Source organism: Falco rusticolus, chromosome 1 (assembly GCF_015220075.1).
Source record: "Falco rusticolus isolate bFalRus1 chromosome 1, bFalRus1.pri, whole genome shotgun sequence".
Lineage (NCBI taxonomy): Eukaryota > Metazoa > Chordata > Aves > Falconiformes > Falconidae > Falco > Falco rusticolus.
In genome coordinates, this window is record NC_051187.1 from 50,708,673 (window position 1) to 50,729,646 (window position 20,974).

Consider the following 20,974-nt stretch of genomic DNA (forward strand, 5'->3'; position numbering starts at 1 on the left):
GTGGGGAAGGGAGCCGGGGAGCAGCTGGTCCAGCACAGACCCACCCAGCTCTCCAGGTGGCCAAGGCCACAAGAGCAGCCGTGCAGAGATGCCGTGGGGCACGCGTGGGGAGCCCTCCGCATCCCCTGGGCTTGCTCATGCCGAATGAACCCACAGAGGATGCTGCCCCCTCCTGGGCTCAGCGTGACTTGCAGAAATTCAAGGAAACCTGGAGAGGCCTAAGACCGCTGCTTTGGGGGGCTCAAAACCCCACTTACGGGTTCTCAAACGCGTTGACTTCCCCCACCTATCTCAGTGGACACTCCAGGGACTTCTTCCGCCGAGAGCCAGGCTGCTGCACCCGCGGATGGCCTCCGAGCGCAGCCTGGGAGGGGAAGAGCAGGGCCAAGCTCGGGAGCGGTCCCTAAAGACCAGGGAGATGCTTGCTGGGATGAAAAGCAAGATGATGAAGGCCAGGGGCTGGGAAGATCTCCTGAGCCTGGGGAGGACCACGGGGTCCTTACCAACTGCGAGAGCTGCTAGCTTTTCATCTCAACTAATGATTTTCATAAATTAATTCAGTTGACAATAAAATAAATTCCCAGCCAGTTTAATTGAGCCATAACAGGGTCCTGTGCTTCCTCAGCAGGGCGGAGTAGGGATGGAGCGCTGCCAAGCCCCAGGGTGACGCCGAGACATCCCAGTGCCACCTGCAGTGGAGGGGGGTGTGTGTGTGACTGCCCCCGGCATCCCAACCCCGCGTAGCAAGGGGACAGCGGCGGCCAGAGCTCCCGTGGGTCCCCCAGGCTCTGGGGAGGTGCTGCCCCGCCGGCCCTGCCAGCCCCTGCCCCTACCCTCCCCTGCCCGGCCGGCCCTGCCCGCCCCTGCCGCCGCTCTGCCTGCCCCTGCCCTCCCCTGTCGTTGCTCTGCCCTGCCCGGGCCCTGCCTGCCCCAGCCCCCCCGGCCCTGCCCGCACTGCCCCTGCCCCTGCCCGCCCCTCCCTGCCCGCACTGCCCCTGCCCCAGCCCCCCCGGCCCTGCCCGCACTGCCCCTGCCCCTGCCCGCCCCTCCCTGCCCGCACTGCCCCTGCACTGCCCCTGCCCCAGCCCCCCCGGCCCTGCCCGCACTGCCCCTGCCCGCCCCTCCCTGCCCGCACTGCCCCTGCCCCAGCCCGCCCCTCCCTGCCCGCACTGCCCCTGCCCCAGCCCCCCCGGCCCTGCCCGCACTGCCCCTGCCCCTGCCCGCCCCTCCCTGCCCGCACTGCCCCTGCCCCAGCCCCCCCGGCCCTGCCCGCACTGCCCCTGCCCCAGCCCCCCCGGCCCCGGCCCTGCCCGCCCGGCCCCTCCCTGCCCGCACTTCCTGCTGCCGCGGGCGCCTCCCCGCAGCCTGGGCACCGCCGGGACGGTGGCTCCGCGGGCAGCGCGCCGCACCGGGGGTGCCTGGGACCGCTGCCCTACCGCGGGACAGCGCCGGGGCACCAGTTCCACCTCTCCTGCCCCCGGGTGAGGGGGCGGCAGCAGCGAGCCCCCGCTTCCCCGCGGCCCCCACGGACGTTCCCGGCCAGCAGAAGCTGGAGCCCGCTTCGCCGACCTGCCCGGCATGCGGACACCGACGGTGATGATCGTGGGGCTGGTGCTGTGCCCCTGTGGGCTCCTGCTGACGCTCACGGGCACGCTGGCACCCAACTGGAGGCAGGTGAGCCTCATACCCAACCAGCCCATTGACCTCGTCCTGGAGCACGGCATCTGGGACATGTGCAGAGAGCAGCAGAGCAGCCACGACCGCCGCTGCGGGCAGGCTGATGAGTTGGGCTACTTTGAGCAAGTACCCGTGCGGGTGGCCCAAGGGATGATGCCCACCTCACTGGTGCTCACCCTCGTGGGGTTGCTGGTGGCTACCCTGGGGGTTCGCTGCTGGCAGAAGGAACCACGGCACCCGCTGGCTGGGGCGGCAGGGCTTGTGCTGCTCCTCTCGGGGCTGCTGAGCCTCGTGCCTGCCTCCTGGTACACCCACGAGCTGTGGGCGCTGCCCGCACCGGCTGGCAGCACCCTGGTTGTAGGCTACAGCTTGGTGCTGAGCTACTTGGGAAGCTGCCTGGAGATCCTGGGGGGGCTGACCCTCGCCCTCAGCTTCCATCACTGCTGCAAGGAGCACAGGACCCCCAGGCTGCCCCCCAGCCCTGTGCTGGAGGCTGGGTCGTGCTCCACCGTTGGGGCTTACCATAATCCCCGGGATGTGCTGGAGGACGAGCGAGATAGACAGCAGAGGAGCACCCTGCCTTGTGACTCTGACTTCTAGCCCCAGTGCAGGGACAGCAGCGGGCACCGGCCAGCCTGGCTGCCTGGCACCGAGAGCAGTGCTGGCTCCTGCCCCTCCAGGCTATGCCCTTCCCATGGGGTACCTCGGAGCTGGCTGGAAGCAAGACCGAGGACCCGGCTTGAATCTCTGTAACGTCCTCAAAAGACTGCTGTGCTCCAAGTCCCACAGCTGTGCCAGAGCCGTGCCGGGTTGTGGACCAGCCCTGGCTCCAGCTCTTCCATGCAGCTTTTAAGCTCATCCTCCTGCACCATGCAGCAGCTTGGGCAAAGGCAGCTCCAGTGTTCCCTTGTGACCAAGGTACAGGTTAGCACCATGTAGCCTTCAGGGCTGGGAATGGTGGAGGGGAGCACCTCCCACATGTCTCTGCTCAACTCAGGGCTGTGCAAACAGGAAAATAAATGAAGGGGAGCGTGTCTATGCTGTGGGACAGTTATGGGATTTCTGCTAGGCGGGCTGGGCTGGGAGCCAGTGGACACAGGTAACCCTGGGCTTTGCCTGAAGCAGGGAGGAAAGGTCTGTAGAAGGGGACAGGTAGCTTTTTAGCACCTTCCTTAAGGACTTTTCCCCCATGGTCAAAAATCAGCTCTGGAAGAAGTTTCTCTTTCCTTGAGTACAGCCACTTTTGGGGGGCAGAGATCACAGGGGAATAAAAATAGCACCTATTTCCCCTTTCCTCATCAGCTTGGTGGGAGGCAGTAAAACTGGTCTCACTGGTTTGTAAGGGACACTCAGGAGGTCACAGCTGCACTATAAAATCCTGCTTGGCACCCTGCATAACAGGGCAAGAGCTGAGCCAGCTTCCTTGCAAGTCTATTCAGCCAGATTTCTGCCCCAGGTGAGCCCAAAGCACCCTGGTCAGCGAGCCTTGCTGCAGGGGGAGGGTGCATCAAGATGCCCTGAGTGTGGTTAAGGGATGGTACAGGATGCACCCTGCAGCAAGAGATCAGATTCAGGTGGCTCAGAGAGTTTGTCAGGGTTGGAGACTTCCCGAAAAACCTCCCAAAGCTTTTTGCTCTGGACTGCAAGTTCTCTAGAGCTTAGAAATCTGGGAAGAGCAAACCAACCTCTCCTCCCCGGCCCACACACAAACTACAATGGCACTAGAGGTGCTGCACAATGTTCCTTTATGAAAATACAGTGTTCGGGTGAGATGGTCCCTTCCTCAGCGGGGCTGGCAGCTCCTGCAGAGATCGTAGACAGGTGCATCAGGGATGAGTCAGAGCCAGCCTCCCTGGGCACACCGGGCACCTTGGCACAGGGCCTCCGGCCACAGGCGGAGGGGACAGCCCCTGTACCAGCTAGACTCCAGGCACCCCCAGGTCTTGTCCCTCTTCCCCAGCTTGCCTCAAGAGTGGGCACCATGCCAGCACTGGGCCTGGGGAGGGATCTGCATGGCGGGTGGGTGTGTGTGTGGGGTGCTGGGGGTGTCCTTGGGGCACCCCAGCATGGCAGTGGGGTCCCTACCAGGGCCTCCACCAGATGCTGCTCACCTCTTTCCCATCGTAAGCTTCATTCACAAAGGTATCACTCTTGGGGGGAAGCTCTTCCTCCTCATCCTCTTCCTCAGGGTCACTTTCGCGATGGTACAAGGTCAGCACCCGAGTGGAGGCAGTGCTTGAGGTCCTGGGGAGAGAAAAAAAAAGTACCTTGATGATGGCCTGGCCATCTTCTAGAGACGGGGCAGATCCCGAAGTCCTGCCACAACCCCTGGTAATAGCCTGCTGGGGTGACTGGAAGTTTCCACATAGCCCAGGAATGCCCCAGGACACCATGCTGTCCCTGGGCAGGGAGACCCTGTCCCTCTCCAGCCCCAGTTGTACCAGGCACGGTCGAGCCCCAGAGCTCACCTCCTCCGCCCGTCCCGCCTCCGCATGTAGGCCAGGGCCCCCACAGCAGCAGCAGTGAGCAGCAGGAGCACAGCCACCCCCAGGACGATAGGTCCTGCCACGGGCTGCACCTCTGCCTCCTCGCAGTAGTCGCCACGATAGCCCAGGGCACAGTGGCAGGTCACACGCCCAGCCTCGATGGCGCAGTCCCCACGCAGGTTACACGTTTCGCTGCTGCACGGCATGGCCCCCAGCACCTCCTCAGTGCTGGGGGGTTCCAGGAAGGGCTTTCCATACTCCCATGGGCCAGAGGTGGTGGGCAGGCTGGGGCCGGGCTGCCGAGGCTTGGGTGCAGCTGTGGGTAAGGCTGGTTTTTGTTCTTCCACATGGGACATTCCTGATGGTGCCACCACGGGGACCTGTGTTCCCATCTCTATGGAGGGACCTGGAGGGAGATCGGCAGAGACCCAAGTGAGACCCCCTTTCCCAAACTGGGAGACACTGGGCAGAGCCCCCCTGTGCCCAGCCAGGCCCCCCTGTGCGCCCCGGCTGTGGGCAGGCACTCACAGTCAGCCTCATCAGAGCCATCAAGGCAGTCGGGGCGCCCATCGCAGACCTGCTCTCTAGAGATGCAGCCCTGGAGGTCAGGGCAGGCCTGGAGCGGGGCTCGGCAGGGCAGTGCCAGCGTGCACGCCACCCCACGCACCAGGTGGTAGCCGGGGGAGCAGCGGCACAGCCGCCCTGTGGGGTTGGGCAGGCACAGCTGGGCACAGCCCCCGTTGTTCTTTGCACAGCCGTTGGTGCCTGCCAAAACAGCACAGGTTAGCACGGTCGTTGCAGGGCATGGCTCAGCCCCCTAGATGCCCCGGGCTGGGGCAGCCCCAGACCCACCTTCCTGTGAGAACTGGCTGTAAATCCTCATGGCGACCAACTCCTGCTCCATGGGGAACCACCAGCTCTCAGCCCGCTCCAGCCGACTGTGCCAGATCTTGCTGGAACCTGGAGAGACATGGGGTCAGCATTGCTGCACATCCCCCTACAAGGGTGCAGGGGGTGGGAGGTGGGGTCCCCCAGCCTGCCCTTCACCCCGGGGAGGGGCAGCCTGCACCCCACAGGGACTGGCAGAGACCCCTGTGTCCTGGTGCAGTAGGAGGAGCCGGACAAAGCACAGCAGATGGACTCGCCATTGTTTGAGGTCGTGCTCCAGAGCAGGAAGCCTTCTCCGATGGCAAAGAGCGAGAGGCCGTGCAGCCCTTCCCGCACCACACGATAGTGGGATCCATTCAGCTCAACGCTGCTGATGGTGCCTCTCTCTGCAGGGCACAGATGTGGGGACATCAGATGGGGGGGCACAGAGGGCTCCAGGCTGCCCCTCAGGGCTGTGCCAGGCTGTGCCCTGCAGACTGAGCGCCTGCACCACTGCTGGCCCTAGCGATGCCCCGGCCCAGCCCACACTCACCACAGTCCGCCCAGTACAGCCGGGTGCCAATACCCCCGAAGGCAAGGCTAGTGGGAGCCCAGGCTTTCCTCCAGACGGCTCTGCGGTTGGTGCCATCCATGGCTGCGCACTCCACCGCAGCGCCCGGCCTGCGGCTGCCAGCCGCCGTGACAAAGCACATGCTGGAGGCACGAGGGCTCAGCGCCAGCCAGGCGGCACCCTGCAGCCCCTTGCTGAGCAGCTCCAGGGCCCACCGTCCCCCGGGAGCTGCCACATGGATGCTGGGCGGCTGCCCCCCAATCCAGTACAGGTTCCCACTAAGCCAGTCCAGGGCCAGGGATGTAACGGTGCCCTCCACAGCCACCACCAGCTTCCAGGACAGCCGGCCCCAGTCCTTCAGGCGCAGCAATCCGATGGAGTCGCCCCCCACCTCTGCAAAGTACAGGCTTTTGTCTTTCACCGAGTAGTCGATGGCTGACAGGCGGCCCACCTTGGCCAAGGGCAGGGCCTGGTGCGGGGGAAGGCCTTGGGATCCAGCCGTCGTGGGCAGGTCCTTCAGGTAGACCTGGAGGAAGGAGGCAGCACTAGGAGGGGGACCCCACTCTGACAGCAGGAGGACAGCAGCCCCCAGGGCCAGCTCCAGAGGACAGTACCTGTGTCACGGCTGCCGGTGACACCAGGAGGGCAAAGGCCGAATCATGGAGGGGCAGGCAGGTGGTCTCATTGGTGGCCAGTGTCAGCCCAGTGGGGCAGCGGCACTGCCCAGCACGCCCGGCGCTCAGCAGGCACAGGTGGGAGCAGCCACGTGCCGCACAGGGGTTGGGGACCATAGGGCGCAGGGCTGGGTGCATCACCTGCGGGAAGGGCAGCCTCAGCCTCACAGCCCCGTCAGCACCCAGCAGCGGGGCTGAGCACAACTGACACCACGCTGTGCTCCCGAGGCCCAGGCACAGCCCAGCTGGGGCAGGACGGTGAGGCAGAGATGCTCAAAGAGGACCAGAGACCCTTGACCACAGGTACCGCTGCCCAAGGGCCGTACAGAGGTCCCCAGTGCTCTGCACTCAGAGGACAGCAGGGTCGTGCAGGGTCTGAGCCCCAGCAGAGCCGGAGCAGCAGGGTGCAGGGATCCCCCCCATAGGTACCTGGAGGCCATGGGGCTGCCCGTGTCGCTTGAGCAGCACGGTCCTGTTCTTGCCACTGGCCTTGTCCACGTGCTGCACAGACCATGCCTTCCTCTCTGACCAGTAGAGCTGTTCCTCGCACACCACCGCCGCAAAGGGGCTCCGGACCCAGCTCAGGTGCAGGACCTGGCAGAGAAGCCATGAGCGCCCAACCCCAGCCCCCGTCAGGGCCCCATAACCAGAGCCCCACCACACACCTTCACACTGGTGCCATCCAGGTGTGCAGAACCGACACTACCCAGCTTCTCATCCAGCCAGAAGATCCTCCAGGTGGGAAGGTCGAGGGCCAGTGCTGTGGGCCAGCCCAGCCCCTGGGCCAGCAGCACGTGCCGCTGACTCCCATCCATACTGGCCTTCATCAGCCGCGGGTGGCTCCCCACTTCTGACCAGTACAGCAGCCTGGCGGGAAGAGAGGTGCTGGCCCCTGGACCTGCCACAGCACGATCCCAGTACCAGGGCAGCCCAGAGGAGCAGTGTGGAGTTCCCATCCCATCCGGGACACACTGAGAGCTCCCCAGGACAGGACAGGTGCCTGGGTTCCTTCTTCCCCAGTTGCACAGCCCCCGACAGCACCCGGGTGAGGCCATCCCAACTCTTCCCCACCCCATCACCTGCCTCTGTGGAAGAAAATGGGGCAGGGATGGCAAGGAAGTCCCCAAGCCTTCCTGTCCCAGCCTTACCCTGCCAGAGGCTGAAGCACAAGGGAGTGGGGCTGGTCCAGATCTCCATCCATCACCACAGTGTAGTCTGGTATCCCTCGCCAGGCAGCCCCCAGGTGAGTGGCCAGCACCTGCCCTGCTGCCCCATCTGTCCAGTACAGGTTTCTCCCAAGCCAGTCCACTGCTATACAGTCTGATCTCACACCTGCAATGCTCCCAAGAGTCAGCACCCATGGGTTACAGCTGCATGGCCTTCTGGCACAATGCTCCCAGCCCACGTCCCCTCCATCCCAGGAGCTCCAGCTTCCCCCAGCCCTGCTCCCACCAGCACCTCTCCATGGAAAGGGACACAGTCTGGCACCCCGCTGCTGCCTGGAGATCGCACAGCCATGGAGATGCCGGCCCTGCTAACCTCACGCTGTCACAGCCCACCTTTCACTACTGTGCCTTTCTTGCCCAAGTCAAGGCCCTGCCAGCGGATGCTCTCTGTGGCCAGGTCCATCCAGAAGACTTTCCTCTCCACCAGGTCATAGTCGAGTGAGAAGACAACGCGATCCTTGTCAGTGGCCAGCAGAATCTCCCAGTGCCCACTCCGCAAGCCATAGGAGAACAGCTCTGACTGCACAGCCACCAGCAACATGGGCTCTGGTCCTGGAGCAACACAAAGCCACCCGGACCCTGCTCAGCACTGGTGGCCCTGCAGCCCCAGCGCATGCAGGCAGGGAACATGGCACTCGCAGGCGTCGGAGCCTGCTGGGACTTGGCCCTACTGCACAGCACGCTCCCCAGCTAGTGCAGGTAGATTTGCTGACTGGCCACGGGCTGGCAAGCAGCAGCTCACAGCTGAGTGGGGCCTTGGGGGCCACGTAGCAGAGGGGACAGGGCCATCTGCAGGACTACAAGGCTCCCCATGGGGAGCATGCACAGGGGGACAGGTACCCACCAGCTCCTGGTGTACCCTAGAGTGCCAGGGACACTCGGCACTGCTGAAGCGCTGGGCTTAAGCAGGGCTTACCGGTGAGTTTGCAGACACGGCCGTCGGGCTCCAGCAGGTAGCCAGGGAGACAGGCACAGCTGTAGGACCCCGGCGCATTGAGGCATGTTTGGCTGCAGGCTCCATCACCCCGCTCCACACACTCGTCTATGTCCACACAGGACAGACCGTCCTCGGCCAGGCGATAGCCTGGGTCACACCAACACCGCTGTGGGGAAAGGGACTGTCAGGGTACCCCCCTGGGGACACATGAGGCATCCTCCTGCAGCTGGACCAGGGCAGCATGACGGGGCAAGCCCCTGGCCCAGGGCTGCTGACACTCACAGGGCCCTGGGGCGAGGGGTAGCAGAGGTGCGCGCAGGACCGCTGGCAGGGCACAGAGCAGTTCCCCCCCTCATCTGAGCCATCCACGCAGTCCTGCCGTCTGTCGCACACCAGGGATGCATTCAAGCAGGCCCCCAGCCCACACGGGTACTCGTGGCTCTGGCAGGGAGCAGGCTGGCCTGCAGGGACATGCGGGGAAGGCTGCCCTGAGCCTTGTCCATCAGCTCCCTTTGCTCAGCTGGGGCAGAATCAGTGGCTCCCACAGGGTGCCTCAGAGCTCACTGCAGTCACGTCCAGAGCTGTGCCTGCAGTCTGGCTTCAGGCTATCCTAATCCCAAGGCCACCAGCCCTACAGGCATCACAGCTATCTAGGGCCTGGAGCCACCACAGATGCTGAGAAGAGGCCTTTCACCTCGGCACAGACACATACCCCCTCCCTCCATGCTGGGCACCCACCAGCCACCCCCAGGTGAGACACAGAGGGGATAAAAGCAGGGTCTTGCTCACAGCCAGCCTCGTCGCTGCCATCCGTGCAGTCACGTTCCCCATCACAGCGCCAGACATCAGGGATGCACCCATGGCCATGGGAGCATCCCCACTGCTGGTCCCCACACGGCTCTTCCTCCCAGGGACAGCCCTGCAAGAACAAAGGGTGAACAGGGCCACCAGCCCTCCTGGGAGCGAGCGGGGACATGCTGTGTCCCCACCACCCCACTCACCTGCTCATCTGTGCCGTCCCCACAGTCAGCAGTACCGTCACAGCGCCAGGCCTCTGGCACACACTCCTTGCTGTGGGGACATGCCACCTCACCGGTGCGACAGAGCAGCGGCCGGGGCACGGTGCAGCCTTCCTCATCCGAGCCGTCCCGGCAGTCATGGTCTCCATCACAGCGCAGGGCCAGGGCCACGCACTGCCCACTCCGGCAGGAGAACTCAGCCGGGCCACACTCCTTCGGCACTGTGAGCAGGGACAGGGCTGAGCAGGGGCACCATCCCTGTCCCCGTCCCCATCCCACCAGCACAGACATGGCACTGAGCAGGGCACGGCTCCTCTGGCTGCTTGGCAGGTTGCCTCAGGCAGTGCCTGCTCCTGGACCCACGGGAAACCCGATGCACCCGGCTGTGGGGGCAGACCACCCCCAGAAGCCCCCATCCCATCCAGCCCCAGACTCTCACCACAGCCCTGCTCATCAGTGTAGTCCAGGCAGTCGGCATGGCCATCGCACAGCCAGCTCTCGGGGATGCAGCGGGTGGCGGTGTCACAGCGCAGGGCGCACTCCGGTGTGGGGCTCCAGCAGCCTGTCTCATCTGAGGCGTCAGGGCACTGTGGCGTCCCATCGCAGCGCTCCCTGGCCTCAATGCAGGTGGCTCCGCTGGCACAGTGGAAGGCTCCTGGGGAGACAAGGGGCCTGGCTAAGTCTGCAGCAGGCAGCCAGGGTGCCCAGACCCTCTGCTAGCCCCCCAGCAACCTAGACTGGCTCCACACTGCAGCGACAGGGCTTGATCCCTCCCTAGTCAGTGCATCTCTGACAGCCTAGCTCCCGAGCAAGGTGACCGAGGCAGTCTCAGCTCAGCCACATCTAGGTCACTGCAAGCAGTGGGGCCAGCCCTGTCCCCTTCTGACAGGGCCTCCAGCCCAGTGCCAAGCTCAGAAGAAACCAGTATGCTACATCAGAAGCATGCCACATCACAAGCACCAGAGCCCAGGACACACTTAGACCTTCCCAGATCCCGATCCCACCAACCCCACCAGAAAGCAGCCATAAGCCCTGGTACAGGGCAACCCAGCTGTGCAGGTGACTGAAGAACGGCTCCTACCTGGGGTGTCACAGAGCTGAGCACACCTGTCCTCATCAGAACCATCTGCACAGTCCTTCTCCCCATCACACACATACTCTTGGGCCACACACTCGGTGCCATCATGGCAGGGCACGTGTGTGCGAGGACAGGACAGATGGAGAACTGGGGTCAGGGGGTGCGCAGAGCTGGACGGGAGGGGTGGGGTAGGTGGTACTACCCGTGCAGGACTGGTTGGGTACTGGGTGGTAGCAGCTGCTCTTGGGGCAGAGGTCTTGGCTGGCAAGGACCGAGTGGTGGCGGTGGTACTGGTGGTGGCTGGCCGCACAGTGGTGGTCTTGGTTGGTGTGGTCCGGGCAGTGGTTGGTGCAGGGGTGGTCTTGGTTGGTGTGGTCCGGGCAGTGGTTGGTGCAGGGGTGGTCTTGGTTGGTGTGGGCTGGCTGGCAGTTGTTGGTGTTGTGGTAGCCTTGCTGGTTGGTGGAGGAGTAGTGGTGAGTGCAGTGGTGGTCTTGCTTGGTGTAGGTCTCCTGGTGGAGGTTGCGGGCTGAGCAGCAGTGGTGCTTGTGGTTGTCTTCATAGGGATGGTCACAGGTGGAGGGAGTGGCAGGGCAGACCCCTTGCTTGGTGGCACTGGCAGAGGCACAGGCATGGGAACATGAGCCTGGATTTGGGGCTGTGCCCTCCCCACAGCCTGGGCACCTCCAACAGCACCCGGCATGGCCACCAGCAGCCGGGCACCCAGCCCCAGCTCAGAGCACTACAGCCACCCAGCCCCATCAGGTACACCACCAGCACCAGGCACAGCGCCAGGGCCACTCTTACCAGCCTGCAGCTCTGAGCCCACGAAAGCCACCACTCCCTGCACGCCTGCTGCCGGCACGGACAGCAAGAGGGCCAGCGTCCTCCGGTCCCACAGCAGCAGAGCTGTCCCGTTTGCCGACACCAGGTATGGCTCGAAGGCAGCCACGAGGCCGTGGGACCAGCTGGGTGCCAGGGTGACTGCTTGCCGCTTGGTCAGACTGAGCGCCCGCAGGCCTGTGGGGCAGAAGTATGGTAGGACCCTGGGGCCTGCAGGAACCCCTTGTGGCTCACCCCACGCCCCCAAAGCCCACAGCTATGGCAGGGACCTCATGGCTGAGGCCAGGGGCTCGACCATGGGACAGAGGCTGTCCCACGAGCACCCCACTGCCCAGGCAGGGACCTGCTGCATGTAGGACATGGCTGTCACTCCTGCCTGTGGTGACTGCCTCCGCTCTCTGCTCCAGATACCGCCAAGGCTCACCCAGGGCTGAGCTCCAGAGCAGGGTGAAGGCTCTGCTATCCATGGCCGCAGGCAGGTCTCCAGGCCACGTTTCGTTCCAGACATCCCACGGAGCACCTCCAGACAGGCTCAGCTGCTGCAGGGGCTGCCCACGGGCTAGCCAGTACAGCGTGCCCCGCCGCCAGTCCAAGAAGAGGTGCTGGATGCTGCTGCGAGCACGGTGCAGGATGCGTGGGGACATGTCAGATGCCCGGATCACCCCGATGTCCCTCCGGTTACATGCAAGCCAGTACAGGTCCCCTGAGCGGATGTCCACACGGGCAGAGCAGACTGGGCAAGAGTAGGTGAGGGAGCAGTTACGGGGCTGTCCCATGACCCTTCTCCTCCACCTGGGTCCCCCCTGCCCCTGAAACATGCACAGCTGCCCAGTGCTTTGGCACGGCCTCAGTGTGGGCGCCATGGGACTGCTGTGCTCTGCACCCAGGAGACTCTCAGGTCTCAGGGAGCACCAGGAAGGGCAGCGTGCCCTCTGCCACTCCATAGGGTCTCACCTGGCAGCCTAGTCGCAATGGCCTCTCTCCTGCCAGGGTGCCCCACAACACGCAGCAGCGTCCCATAGTCATCTGTCCCGTAGAGCACTGACCTCTGCCAGTCCACATCTTGCAGGTGGAGTGGCTCCTTCCACTCCTGCACCCGTCTGCTGTGTGCTCCAGGACCCACCTGCACCAGGAAGATGGCCTCCCCTGATGCATACACGATGGACAGCTCTGCAGGGTACAAGGGCAGTGTGTGAGCATGGCCCCAGGGGCAGTGGATGGGGTTGCCAGCATGAACAAAGAAATGTAACAGCACTGGTGTGTGCTGGGAACATCATCCCATCCCTCTGACTCCCACAGGGATGCATCCCACCCCAGACAGCCAAGCCCACCTTGCAGACCCTGCTCACCTGTGCACTTCCCCGAGGGCAGGAGGAAGAGCCCCTCTGGACATGCACACTTGTAGCCCCGAGGGTGCACAGGGGACAGGAGGCAAAGGTGACTGCACAGGCCTGGAGCACACGCAGCAGTGTCCCCTGGGAGAAAGGGAACATTAGAAGCTCAGGCAGCCATGACTCCCCCTGCCCCCGCCCCCCCTCCTGATCCCCAAAAGCCACAGGCTGTCCTGGGGCTACATACGGGCCCCAGGCAGGGTAGTACTGTCACATCAGGTAGGAGGGCTGAGCTCTACCCAAAGCCATGGGACTCAGCAGCTTTCCTAGGGGTTCATATGTCCCCTCTGGCGCAGCTCCTTGCCACAGAACCAGGAGAGCCATCGCGCAGGTCCTAGCGATCTCCAGGACCCAGCACAGCTTCCCCTAGCACCCAGCGAAGTGGCAGGGGTGCTGCCAGCCCTGCACTGGTGTGGACGCCCAGCAGGGTACTCACGGGGAGGCTGCTGCAGTGCGTGTAACACAGAAAAAGCTGAGACAGGGGCACGGAGCAACACTGCGTGCTCCTGTGGAGAGGTCCAGGTGGATGACACCAGCTCTGTGCCATCGGTCCAGAAGAACCGGCTCTCGAACACAGCCAGGCTCAGTGGCTCCGTGTGGCTGCGCAGAACACCAGGAAAGGAGTGGCGCCCGCTGCCATCTATCCGCAGCGTCTCGATGGACTGGGGACAAGGCAAGGCACAGTGACCATGTGGCACCCCCACACCCAGGCACTGTCCACAGCCACAGGGGCTCACAGAGGCTTCTTCCCCCCTCCCAGCCCAGGGACATGGGCCAGACCTGGGCATGGCTCCCTGCTTGCACCCATGCCTTGGCCATAGCCACAGGGGAACAAGGACCACCCTCCCCACTCCCACCCCATCGCCTGCCAGCACCTGGGTGGTCAGAGCCCTGCTGCCCCACATTCCTACCTCCTTGTACTCGCTGATCCAGTACAGCCTGCCAGCCACATGGTCCAGATTCAGCCCCACAGGCTCCTCCATGGACACCACTGTGAGCTCCCGCCGGTTTGACCCGTCCATGCCGGCTGTAGCAATGACTGTTCGGCCCCTTGGCCCGCGGTTGACCCAGTACAGTGACCTGGGGGCAGGCACTAAGCACCCACTTCATGGCATAACACCAGTGCTGCCACAGCCCCACAGCAGGCACAACACAGCACCGGCATCGCGCGCTGAGGAGCGCGGAGCCAACCCTAGCTTACTCGCTCCTCACCTTGCAGCTGGGTGCACTGTCAGCTGCTCTGGTGCCACATCCTTCCCCAGCACTGTCACATAGCCCCGACCATCGCCCAGTGCCGCACAGATGGCTGCAGGGTGGCTGCTGGCCCAGTACAGCTGCCCAGTGAACCAGTCCACAGAGATGCTGTTCACCTCCCCAGCATCTGCAGAGACAGAGCAGTTTAAGGCACACTGTGCTGCTCTAGGCTGGGAGGCAAAACCCAGGCTGACTTTTCCTCTAGGGAAAAGGCAGGGCTGAGGTGGCAGACCAGCTCTCAGCACCCTCGCTCCTCCTCACCTGCATATAGGGGCTGTGTGCCCTTTCCCGGGTGGCGAGCACGGAGCTCGCCCTCCTCTGTCAGCCAGTAGTAGGTTTCTCGGAGCAGGTCATACACCAGGGCACGGGGTTCGGTCTCAGTGGAGAGCAGGGGCCGGTAGGCTTGGGTCCGCACATCCAGAAGGGCTAGGTCCTGCCCCACAGCCACCAGGACCTGTGTCGCGTTGTCTGCCAGGGCAAGGGAGATGTCACCCGGTTAGCAGGGATGTGGTTAGCTGGGGGCACTGCCCAGCCCCTCAGACAGCCGGGGCTCCCCAGCAAACCCTACCTGCCACTTCACAGGTGGTGCCATGCCACAGGGTGTAGCCCTGGAGGCAGGCACAGCTGAAAGCGCCTGGGGTGTTGTGGCACAGCTGGCTGCAGGGGCTGTACTCCAGGGAGCACTCGTCCACATCTGTGGGGACAGGCACAGCCAAGAGCCTGCCGCGTGGCTGGCTAGCTACTCCCAGACAGCACTCATGCTGCTCCCCAGGGACCACGGGCAAAGTTCCCTAGATACCAGCACCTGGGACCCAGCCCCGTAATGCACCAGCTGCCGCTGGGATGTCACCCAGACACAACCTTTGCGGGCCCAGGCATGACACATGGGTAGCAGCAGGGATGAGGCAGGTGTTCCTGCATAAGCACCGGCTCTGGCGGGACCCCACTCTCAGTGTGTGCCCAAAGCGTGTGCAGCCTGTCCCCTCCTTACCAGCACAGCTCTGCCCGTCTGCCTGCAGCTCCCAGCCAGCCCCGCAGGAACACTGCACTCCCCAGTGCGTGTCAGCACATGTCTCCATGCAGCCCCCATTGCGTACAAAGCAGCTCCGACCTGCAGGGACACAGCGGAGGGGTGACAAGACACAGGACAGTCCTGTGGCTGCCCCCGGCCCCAGCCACGTGGGCAGTGGCCAGCAGCTCCACGCAACTCACCACATGTGCTGGGCTCATCGGTGCCGTCCAGGCAGTCATCCTCATCATTGCACATCAAGGACTCCAGGATACACTTCCCCTCGTCGCACCGCACCATGCCAGGTGGGCAGGGGGCTATGGCACACACAGCTCATGTCAGGAGGGCAGACCGATACCAGGTGGGCACAGGGGAAGCCATGGGTCCCAGACTTCTGGGGAGGCCCCGCAAAGCACAAACAGGTTCCTGGGATGCTTGCCACCATCCCAAGGGGAGCTGAGGCCCAGGAAGGAAAAGTACCCCCTGCCTCACACACGGCCTAGGCAGGTCTTGCCCCACTGAAGAGCATCCAGCAGGCTTGCTTACCGCAGACGTCTTCATCCGATGAATCGCCACAGTCATCAACCCCGTTGCACTTCCACTCAGCCATGATGCACACCCTGTTCCTGCACTGCCACTGCCCAGGCAGACAGGGCTGCTGGGGACACCCCTCCTCATCCCAGCCATCCTCACAGTCCTGGTGCCGATCGCACAGCTCCCAGTGTGGGATGCAGTGGTGGGTGCCGGGACATTGCACCTTCTTTGCTCCGCACACTGAGGGAAGACAGCAGCACTTGCACCGTGCCCTGTGCCCCCAGCCACCCACACTCGGCGTCCCCAGCAGAGGCTACATACCACAGTCCTGCTCATCAGAGCCATCCAGGCAGTCAGCAGCACCGTCGCAACGCCAGCTGCTAGAAACACACCGGCCGTCGTCACACTGCCAAACATGGGGGTCTCCACCACAGGCAACATCTGCAGGGACAGCACCCCATCACAGGGACCAGCACAATCACAGGGGTCCCCTTCATCCTGGCATGGGGCAGGTACCAGCAACGCCCAGGGGGCTCTGCCACTGGGCTGGCCCACAGCAGCCCCCAACAGGGCTTTCTGGTGTGGGATACAAGAGGCGTCCCCACGCCACAGACATCCCCCAGGAGCTCTGGGGCACACAGGTCCCTGCAAGGTGCCACACTGGAGCCACTGGCAGAGCCAGCAAGGAGTGAGGTGCCACTGGCCTGCCCCCCCCAACCCCAGGAGCACCAGGGTCCCTCAATGCCTGCATAGCGCAGCCCCCCGCAGCCCCCCCACGAGAGGGGAGGGGTGTCAGCTTCCCCCGCTCACCACACTGCTCATCTGTCCCGTCAGGACACTGCCGCTCGCCATCGCAGAGCCAGGGAACGGGGATGCAGCGGTCACCGCAGGTGGCCTGGCGTGAGGCTGAGCACGTTGGGCCGGCGGGCGCTGCGGGAGGGAGCCGGGGCCGCCGTCAGCCCGGGCGGCTGCACCGAGACCCGCTGCGATACCCCCCCCCCCCCCACCAGCTCCCTGCGCGGGGGTCCCGGCACAGCCCCGCGGACGGGGGTCTGATCCCAGCCAGGGGCACCCCAGGACCGCCTGCGGGGCTGCGGGAAGAACTGCAGCCTCTCGCTCCCCCCCAGGGATGGCAGGGACCTCCAAGCCCCCTAAACAGCGGGACGGGGCTCCTCGGGGCGCAGGGACCCCCCAAGCTCTCAGGGCGGGCAGGATGCCACAGGGGGCAGGGACCCCCCAGCAGCCCATAGCGGGGGGCTGCGAGCATCCCTGAGGCGGCGGGCGCCCACCGCAGCCCCTCGGGATGGGACCGAGTCCGATGCCCCCCCTCCCTCCCGGTCCCTGCTCACGGGCGCGGCGGGTCCCGGCGCCGGCGGCGATCCCGGCCAGCAGCAGCGGCGGCGGCAGGAGGATGCTGAGGAGCGCGAGCAGCAGGCGGAGCGGCGGCGGGGGGCGGCCCATGGCGGCGGCGGAGGGGCGGCTCCGGGGACCCGGCCGGCGGAGGGGAGCGCGCTGCCGCCGCCGTCGCCTTTATGCCCGGTCGCGGGCAGCCATTGGGCACCGCGGGCACCGCCCGCCCCCGGCGGAGACCCCGGCCCGCCCCGCCACCGCGGGGGCTGCGCCGGGCTGCCCGGGGGGGGCTCCAGGCGGGGGCCGGGGGCCGGCGGCCGCGGGCGGGGCAGGTGCGGCCCCAGGCCGGGCACGCTCGGGGCCCCGCCGCCCCCCAAGAGCCGGGGAGGGGGCGCGGAGGGTCCCCGGGCCCCCCGCGGGCTGCCCCGTCCCGCCCCGTCGGGCCGCTTTATCGGGCGGGGGTGTTGTGGGAGCCCGGCCGTGTGAACCGGGCCCGCCGCACCTGCTCGGCCGTGGGAAGGCGGCGGCAGCCTTGAACGCGGGGACAGTTCCCGAAAACACGGCCCCGGGGCTGCGCCCGGCCCTCGACCTTGAGGGCTGCGAGGAAGCCGCTGGAGCACAACAAGAACAGAAGCAGCGGCTGAGGGAGGAAAACAGCCCAGCAAGGGGATAAGGCAGCTGCCGCCTCCTGGGAAAGGAGCCCTCTCCCACCGGCCACCTCCCAAGGCGAGGAGATGGCCCCGGGGGCTGGCAGGTCCCCTCGCTCCGCACCGGGGGGAAGCTGCCCCTCCGCGGCGCCTGGCTGGCCGCCTGGCTGCACATGGTGGCATGAGTCTGTCCGCCCCCCAGAGCCGCCCGCGCCTCAAGCACCCCCAGCACCCGCGGGTGCTGCGCACTCGCCCTCTCCAGCCTGCCCACGCCAGCTCCCTGCGTGCCAGCTGAACCCGGGCAGTTACCGCCGCGGGTACGCGCTTGCTGGCACCGCTGCCTGTCTAGGAGGTGTTCAGGCACACGCAAGGGGCACTTGCTCAGGAATGGAACACTCCGGGATGACCTCGGCCACGCTGTGCAGGAGGCCACGTACCAGCCACGGGGCCGGCACAGGAAGGGCCCCGGCACAGCCAAGTCAGTTGGGAGCTCAGGGCAGAGGCACTGTCTGGTAGAGGGAAAGACCAGGGTGTTGCACAGCTCTGGGTCAGGTGGCCCGGAGCACTGGCACAAGGGAGATGTCCCAGGCCCATGACAGCCAGAGAGACCATTTGTCCCAGGCTGCGGGTGCCCTGTGAGCACTAGGTGCCCCCCTGCACCGACAGCATCGCAGCACAGCCCTCATATACGCCCCTACCAGTGCTGCAGCCCAGGGGGCAGATTCACCCAGCTGTCCTGTGTGGCAGCATCCCAGCAGCCCTGGGCAACTGGTTTCCCTGGGCGCTCCCCAGGGAACACAAGTGTGCAGGTCCCAGGGATGACGAGCATCCCTTGGGGCAGGGACACCAGGCAAGGGCATCCTAGGCATTGGGGAGGGAGTGGAAAGGACGGGTGGGTCCACAACAGAGCAGGATCCAGGCACTCCCACACCACGCAGAAAGCCCCGATGCCTTCGTCACCCCTTCAGGCTGGCGCTGAGGGCTGTGGTCGATCCTTGGGGATCTGCCCCATCTCAGGGGCCACCCCAGCTCTGCCACCCCCAGCATAGCCTTTTCTGCCCGTGATGTCCAGCACTGCCTCTGCCCCAGCACTGAGCCGATACCACTGCGAGAGCCAACCCAGGGAAGGGGATAAAGAGACTCCCCCCAAGTGCAACACTTCTGTGATGGGAAAGAGGAGGAGAGTACTTTGGGCAGGACACAGCAGGGACCCTTCTGCCTCCCTGGAGCGCCCAGCACATATAGTCCTTTTCCTGCTTTCTATACCCTTTCCTCACATTGGGAAGGGGCCATGACAGCCTGCCCAGGTGGATGTGCAAGCCCCTAATAGTTCCCTGGGCTGGGGGCTGCAACGTGCACCACTGAGAGACTAGCAGGCTTTCCTTGCCCACATGTGCTTGTGTTCAGTTGAATTCCAGCATAGCCTTTGCCTTCCCCTGATACCAGGCTCCCCCATAGTGTCACCACACCACCTAAGCAGTAACTCCTCAAAGCAGCTGGCTGGGAAAGCCAGGTGACAGCGGAGAGACTGTGGAAAAGGGTCGAGGAGTTAGTGGGTGCAGTAGAAATCCCTGGTGCATCTGAGTATTAGCTTGGGGAAGCTGGGGCAGCAGTGATGGAGAGGACACTCTGTGGCCAGCCTCTTAAATTGCAGGAGGTTTTTTTGAAAGCATGATTTAAGTCAAAGTATTTGAAATAGACGTGTATATATATATATATATAAGAACATACAGGTATATGTATACACAGACAGTGGCCCACTGTACACGATTACATTCATATGCACATACAGTGGTTTTCGCTCTTTGAGGTACGGAGGCTTTTTGCCCCAACTTCTGGAGAGATTTGTTGGATATTCTCAGGTTTTTCCTTTACAATTCAATCAGTTGGGAAGTCTCCTCACTGACATCTGGGTTCTCCCTTCTTTGTCTCTAAAAGCCAAGGGGGGCTTGAAGACAGCAGAATGCTCCCACCAAAGTGATGAGAAGGAGGGGAAAAAAAATTATCTATGCTCACTTGAGCAGCAGCATGCAAAATGCTATACAGAAGTCCAGCAATATGACCCAGTAAGTGCAAAATAACATTTTCACCTTTAATTATTCCTAGTACAGCAAACATTTCTTTTTCAAATATTCAAAGGCAGTTTCACATTGAGTAGTGTGATCTATTTTATATTGTTCACAAAGTTACATGTATCCTTTCTCTATGACTGATCAGATTCTCTTCTCATTATTGGTGTAAGAAGTTTTAAACCATTCCCATTCCGTTCCAGTAACTTTTAAGCACTCTCTTCCTAAAGATAAGGGATATCATACTTGTAAAAAAAAATAAAACTAAGTGGGACACTCTGCCTCACAGCAGTTATTAAGCTACAGCAACCTTGTTCCCATAAAGAAAGAACAGTTCTACTTGATTCTGTGATTTGTGTCTGTGCTCAGAATTAAATTGCCTGCAATCTGTTGTCTAAAACTTATCTCAGCAGAAAAACTGGATTTCATGAAACACTCATTTTTTTCCTATGAAAACATCTTATTCAATGCTTAAGTTACTAAAAACAAATTTTCAGAGCATTCCAAGGATTTTTAATAAAGGTATTTTTCATTTCAGTTTCAAAAACTGAAGCTTTCTCCAGATAACAAAAATCCCTTTTCAATCCTGAACAAACAGGCTGAATGCTTTGTGCCCAAGAACTACAACTCCTGCTTTAGGGTCTGGCTCACCGCAGCCCAAAGCATCAGCCACACTGACCACAAAGTCCCAGTGATACTTGCAGAGTGGTGCCCCAGTGCTGGAAGATTCCCTGACATACCAAGTAATCCCAGTAACTCTGGCCTGTGACAGCCTTGCAAAGTGGGTGGCAGATGCTCTGCCAGAGGGATGGGAAGTGAGCGGAGACTTCATCCTTCATTTGACATTTTTTGATCTTGCTTTCTTGGCAGCATTGTCTTTCTGTTCCTTAAACATCCCTCCAACCTATACCCTTGTGGCCAGCACACATGCCCTGCACCAGCCCCAAAGCAAGCAGCAGCAGCTGCCTTGGTGGGTATTTTAATGAGCAGTGAAGTGGTGGTACCACAAACGGTACCTCCAGCTTCCAAGAGCCTCAGCACAAGCAGGAGGAGCACCAGCGCTGAGAGCTGTGGGCAAATGCTTCCACCTTCCCAAAGGCCAAGCAGCTCTGGAAAAATAAATTTACAAACCTAAGGCACTGCCAAGGAGAACTAGGAAACAGTAGCACATGCTGTAATGCAGCCTGTCAAGAAACTTGTCAGCATCCTTTATCATAGTACTTTTCCATTAATTAAAAGGGTTAATTTTGAAAGGAATGATATTCACGCCATCTGGAGACTGATTTTATGAATGCACTAAGGGAACAATTTCTTGCTCTCAGTAGTAACAACAAGAGTTATACCG

The 20,974-nt window shown here is 62.8% G+C and overlaps 4 protein-coding genes across 4 annotated transcripts; 1 reads left to right on the top strand and 3 right to left on the bottom strand.

Moving 5' to 3' along the window:
• The first annotated feature begins 1,364 nt into the window (after nt 1-1,364).
• CLDN23 (claudin 23) lies at nt 1,365-2,695 on the top strand. Its single transcript, XM_037400518.1, has one exon. It carries the CDS (start codon nt 1,579-1,581, stop codon nt 2,275-2,277), a length of 699 nt encoding a protein of 232 aa, XP_037256415.1. The 5' UTR covers nt 1,365-1,578; the 3' UTR covers nt 2,278-2,695.
• A 509-nt stretch (nt 2,696-3,204) lies between these two features.
• On the bottom strand, nt 3,205-5,683 carry LOC119155907 (low-density lipoprotein receptor-related protein 2-like). Its single transcript, XM_037405002.1, has 7 exons — nt 5,584-5,683; nt 5,309-5,437; nt 5,016-5,123; nt 4,692-4,928; nt 4,146-4,569; nt 3,789-3,921; nt 3,205-3,228 (listed from the first exon to the last, which is right to left on the bottom strand). The coding sequence occupies exons 1-7, from the start codon at nt 5,681-5,683 to the stop codon at nt 3,205-3,207; spliced, it is 1,155 nt and encodes a 384-aa protein (XP_037260899.1).
• A 449-nt stretch (nt 5,684-6,132) lies between these two features.
• LOC119154450 (low-density lipoprotein receptor-related protein 4-like) lies at nt 6,133-7,621 on the bottom strand. Its single transcript, XM_037401955.1, has 4 exons — nt 7,424-7,621; nt 6,941-7,142; nt 6,705-6,869; nt 6,133-6,416 (listed from the first exon to the last, which is right to left on the bottom strand). Exons 1-4 carry the CDS (start codon nt 7,474-7,476, stop codon nt 6,147-6,149), a joined length of 690 nt encoding a protein of 229 aa, XP_037257852.1. The 5' UTR covers nt 7,477-7,621; the 3' UTR covers nt 6,133-6,146.
• Nucleotides 7,622-7,823: 202 nt separating this feature from the next.
• LOC119155972 (prolow-density lipoprotein receptor-related protein 1-like) lies at nt 7,824-17,024 on the bottom strand. The gene is made up of 20 exons (XM_037405137.1): nt 16,913-17,024; nt 15,885-16,004; nt 15,576-15,803; nt 15,233-15,346; nt 15,012-15,131; nt 14,589-14,714; nt 14,282-14,488; nt 13,979-14,147; nt 13,678-13,846; nt 13,203-13,428; nt 12,330-12,545; nt 11,800-12,108; nt 11,340-11,552; nt 10,539-11,147; nt 9,897-10,112; nt 9,440-9,678; nt 9,228-9,357; nt 8,721-8,899; nt 8,418-8,604; nt 7,824-8,053 (listed from the first exon to the last, which is right to left on the bottom strand). The coding sequence occupies exons 1-20, from the start codon at nt 17,022-17,024 to the stop codon at nt 7,824-7,826; spliced, it is 4,119 nt and encodes a 1,372-aa protein (XP_037261034.1).
• Nucleotides 17,025-20,974: the final 3,950 nt, after the last annotated feature.

Coding starts and splice junctions, on each gene's coding strand:
- LOC119155972 (XM_037405137.1), bottom strand. CDS start 17,024: ATGGGCCGCCCCCCGCCGCCGCTCCGCCTGCTGCTCGCGCTCCTCAGC. Junction 13,429..13,677: donor GGATCAGCGAGTACAAGGAG/GTAGGAATGTGG, acceptor CCTTGTCCCCAG/TCCATCGAGACGCTGCGGAT. Junction 12,546..13,202: donor CGCACTGCAGCAGCCTCCCC/GTGAGTACCCTG, acceptor TGTACCCTGCAG/AGCTGTCCATCGTGTATGCA.
- CLDN23 (XM_037400518.1), top strand. CDS start 1,579: ATGCGGACACCGACGGTGATGATCGTGGGGCTGGTGCTGTGCCCCTGT.
- LOC119154450 (XM_037401955.1), bottom strand. CDS start 7,476: ATGGATGGAGATCTGGACCAGCCCCACTCCCTTGTGCTTCAGCCTCTG. Junction 7,143..7,423: donor GTGCTTCAGCCTCTGGCAGG/GTAAGGCTGGGA, acceptor TCTTCCCGCCAG/GCTGCTGTACTGGTCAGAAG. Junction 6,870..6,940: donor TGGATGGCACCAGTGTGAAG/GTGTGTGGTGGG, acceptor CTTCTCTGCCAG/GTCCTGCACCTGAGCTGGGT.
- LOC119155907 (XM_037405002.1), bottom strand. CDS start 5,683: ATGGATGGCACCAACCGCAGAGCCGTCTGGAGGAAAGCCTGGGCTCCC. Junction 5,124..5,308: donor GAGCACGACCTCAAACAATG/GCGAGTCCATCT, acceptor ATGTCTCTCCAG/GTTCCAGCAAGATCTGGCAC. Junction 3,229..3,788: donor AAGCTTACGATGGGAAAGAG/GTGAGCAGCATC, acceptor CTCTTGCTGCAG/GGTGCATCCTGTACCATCCC.